This window comes from Gavia stellata, chromosome 1, assembly GCF_030936135.1.
Source record: "Gavia stellata isolate bGavSte3 chromosome 1, bGavSte3.hap2, whole genome shotgun sequence".
Classification (NCBI taxonomy): domain Eukaryota; kingdom Metazoa; phylum Chordata; class Aves; order Gaviiformes; family Gaviidae; genus Gavia; species Gavia stellata.
Window position 1 is genome coordinate 8,229,001 of NC_082594.1, and position 11,409 is coordinate 8,240,409.

Below are 11,409 nucleotides of genomic sequence, written 5' to 3' on the forward strand. Positions count from 1 at the left end.
ACTTCATCAATATCTGACACTGGATGCTGTAGAATATAACGATTAAAATAAACATTGATATGTTTTCTTACTGCAGCTATTGTCCAAGGAGATAGCTTAGAAGATATATATAATCAATGCAAACTTGTAATTGAAGAACAATCTGGGCCTTTCATCTGGATTCCTTCAAAGGAAAAATTATAAATTAGCCACTGCACCTCTGATTACGACGGGAGAATATTTAGAAGAAAACTATAATATACTATTTGGAGGCTTTCCTTTTTTTGTTGCATTTATGTTCTTTGCAGTCAATGTGAATTTTGATGAATGTACAACACAAAGTGTTTGAAGCCATGAAGGACACTGATGGGTCAAAGGGTAGGAACAAAAAGACTTCTACCTTATAAAGCAAATCTATTGTGTGCTCAGAGCACCAGTTGTAGGCATAAACTTTTGACATGGAGACCCTCTGTCAAGGGGAGCTAGCCACCTCCTGTACCCATGCGGACATTTTGATCGATTTCAATGGCTGAGCTCAGTGTGTTGATTGCTTTAAAGAGAAGTTCCCAGCTCTTGAACCTCATATAGGGCTTGATCCTGCAAGGCGCTCAGCACTTGACCCCAGTTCCTATACATGAGTAGCCCGTTGACTTGGAGTCACTTGTGATCCTTCCTTATGCCGTTCAGTCCCATCAGTTCCAGTAGGACTATTCATGTGCTCAAAGCTAAGCACGGGCTTAAATGTTTTGCTAGATCAGGGCCACATGCACCTTGCAAAATCAAGCTCAGAGTACTTGGTCCACTTCCTACTGAAGTCATTGGTAGGACGCTCTTTGACTTGACTGGGAGGTGGATCCTATTCTAAGCTTGTCATTGCACATTTGCAGTTGGTACACCTCGACTTTGGTAACTATGCACATCTTTTGATTTCTGAAACCAAGTCAAGCATTTCTTTTTTCCCCCCTGGAAACGCTATTGCATCAGGAACTAATAACAAAATAGTTTATTTTAATGGAGTTTGGGGGTGGGAGAGGATGGAAGCATTTCACATCACACACACGTGCACACAAACACATTCCCATGCAGACACACACGTGTATGAGGATTCACAGCACCTATGTTGACAAGGAGGGATACAACTGGGAAAAGCTTTAAAATTTTTGATTGTCTATTTTATCATTTATATTGATAGAAGGCACTTAAGATGGAATAATTTATAAAAATAAAAGTATATTGATGTATAGAAACTAATTTCTATAGGTAAAAATGATTTTGTGAGATATTTTGTAAAGATTAACTAATTGAAAGATTAAATATTTACACCCTTGTGTGACTGTAAAATGTAAAGAGGACCATCAAGTTGCATTATCCCTTTTCTGTAACAGATTCTCTATTATTAATGACAAGCAAGATAATTCCTTAAATTGTAGTTGTTAGCTTGTTTTTCTCTCAATTTAATCCTCTCCCTTGCCTCTATTTAGTCATGATGAACTCCTGTGGCTAGATCTCTTGAACTGACTGCCCTGTAGGACCTTTTCTGATAACAAAAGGATAATGCATCTTTAAATTGACATGGATGATTTTTCAGAAGCAAAATGTCAGTGCTTGAACGCAGTTAATGATTTCTCTCTTGGAGGGAGTCACACTTCACCCCAAAATGTTTTCTGATTCTTCCTGTTTCTTTAAAGGAAATACCAAAAGCATTTGATCTTTCCTCTCTTTGTAGGCAGGCAGGTCACCAACTAACTTGTATCTTCATTCATTTCACAGTCAACAAGGGTCTCAAAAGCAAAAACTGAGGCAATGGACATTTGTGAGGGATTTGGGGAAGGTCTGTGGAACTGCAGTTTGGGGTGCAGAGAAGGGAAGAGGGAGGTATTTTTTCTTGTTTCACATTGCCCTTCCTTTGTATACTGGTGCCGTTCTTCACTCTGACACACAAGGGGACAACTGCAAGAGATATTATGATAACAAACTGAATTGCCTTTGCTGCTGCTGGACCAAGTTTTCTATAAAACCCACACTCTCCTGCCTGCTGCGCCGCAGGAGCACAATGCTTATCAGCTGGTGGCTACAGCAACCCTAATGCTTAAGGACGGTTTAAGGGCAAATACTAAATAGACTCCTCAGTTACTTGCCTATTTGAAGCTTACGTTTCTACACCCTGTCAAGATGACAGGTATATCCAGCCAACCTCCGCGGGCAGCGCGACTAGCTGGATGTTTGCAGTATAGCCACCAGCGGCGACAGGGTTAAAAATATGGGCATTTTAGTGGCCCTGAGGTGGCCTCTCACTTACAGCCCTACTACGGTAACTTTGAGAAGTTCACACTTCTTTTACTACTATTTTTCTTGCCTGGCCAGCGCAGATTTATAAACAAGGGTTTCAGTTAAGTCTCCAAAAGAGCTTTGCAACCAGAAGGGCTAGAAACTTTTTTTTACAAAATATAAATGAATGACAGCTTTGATTTTGGATAATTCTGCAGAAATCCACAGAGTGACCCCAGATCTTTGGAAGCCATGGATTTTTCCATGCTGGCAAAGTACTATTGCCCCAGGTTGGGAAATAGCCCACCAGACCTGAAAAACCGAGTATCCTAAAGCAGGAACTTCATTCTAATTTTCAGCTCTGTTTTTAAGCAATCAATCACATCTGCTTCTTTGTTTCTTAGTTCAGCATGCAGCCTTTTATGGTACGATCCTACTAGTAACTGTTTTGCTTTGTCATGTGCTGTGCTTTACGGTGAACAGTAACACTATGGCTGAGTACAATCAATTTTCCCATCAGTCTTTGGTTACTGTAGTAACATTATTTATTTTTCCCTGTCTGTTGTTTGTGCTTCCAGTTTAGAGTTGCCATTGCACTTCTTTTTTTTTTTTTTTTTTAAATAAAACATATATTTAAAAACAAATCACCAAGAGAAGCAGTGAGAGGTCTTATTTCCCTTAGGACTTGCACTCCCATTTGTTTTGTGCATTGACGTTTTGCGTTTCATGTTTCAGCATCCTCAGAGCTGCATTGCAGCTGTTCAGATCATACTGGGTGGTAGTGGGAGGAGGAAGAGAAACATAAGATTCATGCAAAATTACATCTGGTGCAAAAAAAAAAAAGTAGTCCAAACTCACAACCCACAGCAATTAGCGCCTGAGACCATATTGGTGCTAACACAGCTTAGCGTAATCAGATTCCTTTTCTGTCCATGTAAAAGACTTGCGAGTGTCTAAACATGAGACAAATGCAAATGCTGGACCCTTTAGAAGTGCCAGATCACACCCCTGGTGCTATTTCTCATGTTCTGGCACAGTGTGTAGCACCGCAGGGTCTAAGCAGAACCAAAATTATCACAGTTTTTTGTCCACCCATGAATGATCACAATGACATCTTGCGAGCTTTGTGCAGATATGCAATATTACAACCTATTTATTTCTCCTTGCCACAAAGCATCTTCCATGCACTGACTCATTGAGAGCTTGCTAACAGGGCTCAGTGAAACGGCACTCTGCACTGGTCTGACCGTCAACCAGCGAACGAGCCTCGTTCTTGCTTAATTCCCCCTTCCTACAGAGGTACCCTGTCCACGCTAGCGCTTTGTAATTTCTTTGGTAGTAAAGGCTGTTTCTAGATAAATATTCTGTGGTGTAATTGTGTTTGTAGCTAGCATGGTTTGATGCTCCGGTGTGGATAGGGTCCTAGGAACCACCCTGTGAAAGTCAAGGATAAGAAATCTCTCCGTTGCACTGAAATTTCAAATCCTCATCCTGGAGAGCAGTGTTGAACCTGAGCTAATAACCACTACGAGCCAGCAACAGTGTCCTAGTTCTACACCGTCCACCTACCTATTTACATTAGTTTTCTATGGAGAAATTGTTGGTCTTACACCTTCACTGTTACTTGCTCATCAGCACTCAGTCAAATTCTATTTTTGCTTTCATTTTCTTATATTTTATTTCTTGCTTTTGAAATTGATTCCCTGATCAGAGGATTCAGTAAGTGACAACACAAGAGGATATTTGTAGGAAAAACAGTGTTAGTGAAAAAAGTCTCAATCTTCTTTTTAAGCTGCAGATTTAAAGCCATAATATCTGCCCTGTTCACAGAAAGTGGTCTTTTATCCTTCACAGCTTTTAATCTCAACATTTTTTCTCTTGAACATTTTGTCTGCCATGTTATGCATGTGGTTCACTGTGCAACTGCATTCCTGTGCTCAAGCCCATGCCTTGGTGGAATAAATGTATTTTCCTATTCCATTAAAAATCAGACATCTTGTCAATTAGTTCAGAAGTAAGAATGAGGTTGTCAGTATGTTAAAAAAAAAGTTCGCATTTTTCAGCACAAATCAGCATCAAAGCTAACAGCAAATAGCATCTAAAATCTATTCAACATACAGCTAGCCTGGATCCTCAGCTGGCGTAAATCATGGTCACTCCATTGATTTCAGTGGAGTCCCTCCCATTTACACCACCTGAAGCTACACATCCGTCCGCCCCGTTACACCGATACTTTAGCATTACTGTAAAACACCAAGGCCACATGATTAAACAGCAGCTCAGCACTTTCCATCATTATATACTGCTTATATTACTGTAGCACCCTGAGGGCCAAGTCATGGACCAAGATCTTTTTGAGGTAGGTGCTGTGAAATTGCTGAACAAAAAGACACCCCATGGGCCAAATGCTGCGGCCAGATTTTCAGAAGGCTTCAGCCCCACTGACATCTCACCAAGAGCAATAGGAACCACTACGCTGTTGGCCCTTTTGAGACTCTGTCTTTAAGGTGAGCACTATGAGAGGTGATCCATCATCCCTCACACTGCGTTAGCAGCTTACGCCATCTGGCCCTGACCTACAGCCCTGGTGTAAAACAGCATTTACAGGGACGGGCGGTAGCCAGCATCCTAGGCAAGATCTTTGGGGTGAGGGGCAAAAAAAAGAAAAATGAAAAAAAAAAAAAAGGTAACACTGTTGGCTCTTAGTGGGATAGCAACCTTTTAATTTGTGGATTGGTGTTCCTAAATTTGAATCAGCCAGCCCGAATTTCCGAGTGCAGCGGCCTGTACTCAGCAGGCTGCACCATCCGGCACGCTGGCCGGCACACGTCTCTTGAGCAGGATGTTTCTCAGTCCAGCTGTAGCGTGGGGTACTCAGAATCTGAACTGGAGTTTACAAAATACCCTGTCCAGCTTACACTTCTGTTATGTGTAAATACTCTGCGCATCCATTCCATTTGTGTAAAGAATAAAGCACACACAATTATAAAAATTAAGATGTATATTTCATACTAGCTGTGTCCTTGCTTATTTATTCCGGTCCAAGCTCTCAGCTGTGGTTCAGTTGTAAATGCTTGATAGAGTGTTTATAAATATGTCATGAATTTTATTATAAAATATTAATATTAAAGCATTTTTACACTTTATAGCAAATGGCTTCTTCACAAGGCATAATTTGTCTTTTTTCCTTAAAGCAGAATAGTAGAAGAGAATGAATATGCTTTTAATATGTCTTGAGACACTATCACATCTATCACACAAGACAGACACAAGTCTGGAAGTGGGATGGTGGTTTCAAAAACGACTGAGGATAGAGAAACTTTTTTATTTCTTGCACTTTTTTTTCTTTTTGACTTCACATTGACATGGAAGTTATGACCAAGAAGATTTACTCTGGTGAACTACTGCCACTTTCTCCTTACCACACTTCTGTTGTGTATTGGGTATCATCAGCATCTTGGTGAATAATTACCAGAATTTTTTTTTTAATTAGAGAATTGTTCCATGTTTCTGACATCACAAGACAGCCATTGGGATAAGGGCTGTAATAATTACATGCTCGTAAGCCGCTTAGTGGAGCATAAACTTCAGTTATGCAATGGGGTCCCAACAGCCCAAGAACCTTGGGTTTTGGCCATCCCAGAAATGTCTTTGCAGATGGCTTGTGGGCTCCAGGGAGGCCACGTGAACATTGCCAGTCTCCAGCAGAGGCAGAAACATGACAGGGACGCTGCTTTCCACACACAGACACTGCTAAATCCAGTCTGCAGAGGACCACGGAGCCTCCATATAGCTCTGAGAGCCACAACAGACACCATAGGGAGAAAAACTCTGTCCACAGAGTTTTACATGCATAATCACAAGGATGGTTAATCGTCCAAACATTCATTGTGATGCTTTAGACTTCTCAAATAGATTCAGAAGAGGGAGAGAATCCAAACAACAGTTCACACTGATATGCAGATGAGCACAATTTAGGGGAAAAAAAGTTAGCAAGTTATTTTTGAGATACCAGCCTGTTTACTGAGAGATTTTTCACAGCAGTAAGTTACTGGTCCAACAATCTTAGCAACAAAGTGAAGTTGCTTTCCTGAGCAGCACTGTACAAAGCAGTCTGTAGGTGGGCTCTTCATTACAGAGCAGCGTCACTCATTAAAGTACTTTCTTCTTTATCCTTGTCGCGAATGAGTGGTTTAGGCTGCTTAAACGATCTCCGTCAAGGATATTGGCAGAAGCGATTTTAATAGAAGTTTATAAAAATGCAACTTAACAGAATTTGATGGCAAGGTTCATGCTATTACTTACTAAAACATACAAAGGAAAACCAAATTAGAATAGAATCAGAATTATTTATACAGAGAGACGGGAGAAACAGAAGGGTAAAGAGGACCCTCCTGTTGAGTCACGAGGTTCAGAATGGACCCCCTTGCTTTCTAAACTTCTCAGAGAGGAATTTAGGTGCTCCTGAATCCAGACTTAGTCTCAGACTTGGTCAACGGTTCATGTCTAAAGGAAAGGAAGGGTACAAGGGACAAAGAAATCCTCCTGTTGAGTCATGAGGTTCAGAGAAGACCGGCTATGTCCATTTCTAGTCCCAGACTTGGACAACGGTTTATGTCTAATGGAAGAGATAGAAAGAGTAAGGAAGACCCTCCCATCGAGTCACAAGGTTCGGAGTAGACCCCCTTGCTTTCTAAACTTCTTCTCAGAGAGGAGTCTAGGATGCGGCTAGGTCTAATCCTAGTCTCAGACTTGGTCAACGGATTTTATCTAAAGGATTATGTGCATTTAGTAGCAATCTGAGGTTCATTCACAGTTTAAGGTAAATCATAAGAGTTCAGCAACACTTAATCATGGATTAGTTTAACATTTGCAAAGTGATTTAATAGAATTTACCACAATCACAACAGTGGCTTGATTACAGATTTGGAATGATAGTATTATACTTGCTATTGAGTACTCAGATTGATTCACACACACACACAGACACAAAGATAGATATAAAGGTATACCTGTTAAAAATTCCCCTCGCATTCCGTGAAAATACTCACTTCAAATGTCTCAGCATTTCTGAGCGTGCTAGGGTTGAGCCTCGAGGAGGAGAGGGTTTTAGCCCAGGTCTCGTCGCCAGCTCTCAGCAGCAGTCCTCCAAAGTTCACAAACTGGAGAGTTCGTGAAACTCTGAGAGGCATCCCACTCAGAGGGAGATGCTGCTCACAGCCCGTTGCGGTCCAGGAGAGCTCAAAGGGTCTCACTTGGGACTGCTGTTTGTAGGTTCATAAGGTGATTGGCTTTAGTCATCAGCAAGTTACTGGAAAGTTATTGGAATTGCAGTAACACTGGTACCGTTCCACTTGGGCTACAGTCCAGGTAAGGGATCACAGAATCACAGAATCATTAAGGTTGGAAAAGACCTTTAAGATCATCAAGTCCAACCATCAACCCAACACCACCATGCCCACTAAACCATGTCCCACAATGCCACGTCCACACATTCCTTGATGTTCCAAGGCTGTCAGAGGATGACTGATTATTCCCACTCTCGTTACCCACCTCGAGTTGGGTAACAGGAGTGCTTGGTAGGGTCAGTGCTGCTCCCCGTCTCAGCCCTGCAAGGGTTCCTGGTACGGTCAAGGGACGCTTAACTGCCCAACTCACTGCACAAAGTCCAAGGCCTAGCTGGAATTCCTGAGATCGTAGAGTAGACCAGGAAAAGGTGGGGGGAAGGAGTGCACCACCACAATCTTATCTCTAGGCAAACCTGAGCTAATTCCCCAGATTATATTCTGCAAGAACAAGAGAAACTTGGAAAACAATCTTTATAAAATGCCTGGGAAGCAGGAAATACTTAAAATTGCAGGAACCCAGACATGCTGTGACTATTGATTCAGGCAGTGGTGGCAAACCTTGCCAGCCTGGTGCCTCAGCCAGGCATGGAGCATGTCCTGAACGGTCACTTTCTCTCATTTGTCCCACTGCCTTTTAATGGTCCCTTCACTCAACTAGCCAGATATTGGGACTCAGTCGTCCAATCTCAGCCCTGTGGCTTGAAAGACACTATGTCCCAGTTTGAAAAATTGTTTGGGACCAGACCTGCCAGGTAGGTGGGCAGTACTTCTATAGACCTGCCAGGTAGGTGGGCAGTACTTCTATGTACAGATACCACCACCTGCCTAATCCTTCTCGGAAAAGTCATTTCACACTGATTTTCAAAGGAATTTAGATGCCTATCTGGCATCAGCAAGTTATTCATTTCACTATAATCATAGCACTTTACAGCTGGCACATAGCAAGGCAATGACACCTGGGTCCCTATGTCACCTGGGGGAGAGCAGGAAAATGGCGATTCAGTTCCTAAATCCCTGGGCACATATCAGACCCTCTTTTCACCAGCAACCCACACAGCAACCTTTATTATCAAAAATCTTGGACAACTCAGGAACAGTTACCGTAATAGCCCTACCAGAGCAGGACTTGCCAACAGTACCATTACAAAGCCCATTGCTGCAAGGTGACACCCAGAGCAGGGGGCTGCTTGGGTTGGTTGGCTGGACATGTCAAAGTCCAGTAAAACAGCCAGAGCTGAACTGGTCTATAGACCCGCTTGGAAAGCTGTGGACAAAAGCACAGCTCCCCTGCTCAGTGGAGGAGGGCTGTTCTGGATAGCACCCACTGCTGCAGTCTTGCTGATGGAGATGGTTCCTCCCTCACACACTGGGGAGCTAATGGTGCCAAATATCCCAGGGAGGCAGAGCATGGTGCCCAGAAGAGATAACTAATTTTAGTCAGCGAAGAAACTGAAAAGCTTGCTGCAGAAGCTCATTAACTACCGTCAACTGCTCATTAGCCCTTGATCTAAGCAGAAGCAGGTGGTGGCAACCAGGGAAAATGAATTAGGTCTAATATGTTATTAGTGTAATAGTAATAGAGCTGTTATCAGTAGAAAAGCAATACACAGCTGGCCCCTATGCTACACCAGCTGATTAGCTAATGTCTCAGGCTAAAAAACTGGCCTGAATTTGAGGGCTTGCGCTGGTATGTATGGAAGGTAAAGCGCTTTCACCTAAGCCTCTTATGGCTTCCCCTCCACAGAGTGACTCCCTGACACTGCCAAAGACTTTGCCTTGCCGTAGAGTCTAGAAATGCAACAGAGCATCAGCTACAAATTGCAATTTGCAGATGTCTTGAAGCTGCAAAACTCTGGGATGGCCTTTAAACATTTAAGAAAAATACAAAGATGCTGGGAACCTGCAGTTAAATCCACCTCTAACAACAGCTCACATGAAGTCTCGGTCTGCAGCAGAAACTCACCACTGGCACCACCAAACCCTGTCTGACCTCTGCCTGACCTGCCTGCCCCGGCAGGCTGGTCTGAACAAAGATCATGCCAGGCTCGAAGGAAACATTTTCTTTAAACTCTTCTTGCTGCCTTCTCCCTTTTTGCCAAGAAAGGGTGTTGCCCCTGTGCCATCTGCAGTAACAGCTGGTCAAGGGGTGCTCATTATCTTTAAACTCAAAGCACAGGGCTGAATTGTCACAGCCATCACCTTGTTTAAGTACTGAGAGTGTCAAACCTATGTCAAACACCCATTTCTTTCTCTCTTTTTTAACAGAAAGCGTTTCGAATGCTGTCGACCCAATGACTCACAGAACAAATCTAAAGTGTCTGAGGGCAAATGCTTGTCTTATGCTCCTGTCATCGCCTGTGCACAATAGCGGTTTTGGACAGGCTTTGCAGGATGCAGGAGCCACCAAAGCACCATTTTTCCTCCTCTGGTGGTGTATTTAGCAGCCGTATTCTGCCTGCCTGGATGTCATTTGCTGGGAGTCAGTTGCTGAATAATGGCAATAGACCTCCAGTAAAATATTAGACAAATATTTTCTAAGCTTTTAACCCCTCATCTGGAGACAATCCTTCTTTAATAGGGCTGGCATTTGCTGTAGGTAAGCATGCTTATCAGCTTACAATATAATCTCACAGGCAGCCCATCCAGAGCCTCTTTTTTCAGCGGACACCACATCGTCCTATTTTAGAGATACTAAATGAGAAGGAAAACATTATTCTGGGGCTGTGTCTGCTAAACAGGGAAAAGATCTGCAGGTCGCCAACTCCAAGGCAATTGGCAGAAGGAGCATTTCCAACTAAACAAGCTTAGGTGCTCGCCTGAGCTTAGTCCATGGTGGGACTGGGTTTGGGGAATGGGTGCAGTGTATGGAGGTGAGGTAAGTGGATAGTGCCTTACTCAGCTGGCTGGATTTGGGGTGGGAAGGGGCTTGTAATCTCATTGACTGGATATTAGGAAAAATTTCTTTACTGAGAGAGTGGTGAAGCACTGGAACAGGCTGCCCAGGGAAGTGGTGGAGTCACCATCACTGGAGGTGTTCAAGGAACGTGTGGAAGAGGCATTGTGGGACATGGTTTAATGGGCATCGTGGTGTTTGTTGGTTGATGGTTGGACTTGATGGTCTTACAGGTCTTTTCCAACCTTAGTGGTTCTGTGATTCTGTGATTCTGTGACTCTAGCAAGTACATAAGTGAGGCCGTAGGCCCCAGACGGAGTTGATGGGGAAGGGGGGAGCTCTCTTGTTATTCAGTGCCTGCTTCACTCCATTAACCAGCAGAGTTACAGGTGGGGGCTAACGCGTCTCTGAGCATAAGGTTAGATAGTGCAAATACCAATTTCAATGCATTAAAGAACCTGAAATAAAACACTAGGGACCAGGCACGAGGTAATTCATAGTCCTATGGAATGCTGAGGGCAGCAGTGCCGCATGTCCCTCGCTGGACTGCGAGCACCACGTTCCCACCTACAAATCTCCAGTGTAGAGCCCAGAAACTCCGCAAAATTTGGACTCCCACACTCTCGCGGGGTAAACTTTTACAGGGCAGCTCTTCAACATCCTTCACGTAGGTACCCAGGCGGTATGTACCCATCACAGCCCAGCCCAGGGCAGGGAATGCATACAATAGATTTTCTATATAGCTGTTTTGAGATTCAGTGCGATGAAGCTAATGTCCCACTGGATTGCCCAGCCTGGCTGGAAAGCTTTTGGGAGGAAAGGGGAGTGTACCCACACAGGCAGTTGTATCTGATGGAGGGTTTGCCACCTTGACTGGAGCAGAGTCATTGGAGTGCTGGAGGGACAGGTTGTTTGGGAACT

The 11,409-nt window shown here is 43.4% G+C and overlaps 1 protein-coding gene across 7 annotated transcripts in view; it reads left to right on the top strand.

The window, feature by feature from the left end:
* Positions 1-183, top strand: part of DLG2 (discs large MAGUK scaffold protein 2) — a 660,722-nt gene extending 660,539 nt beyond the window's left edge. For all 7 annotated transcript variants that reach the window (XM_059823460.1, XM_059823481.1, XM_059823437.1 and 4 more), the window contains one exon: positions 77-183. In XM_059823460.1, coding sequence (XP_059679443.1) covers positions 77-183 — 107 coding nt within the window. The remainder of the gene's footprint in view (positions 1-76) is intronic.
* The last annotated feature ends 11,226 nt before the right edge of the window (positions 184-11,409 follow it).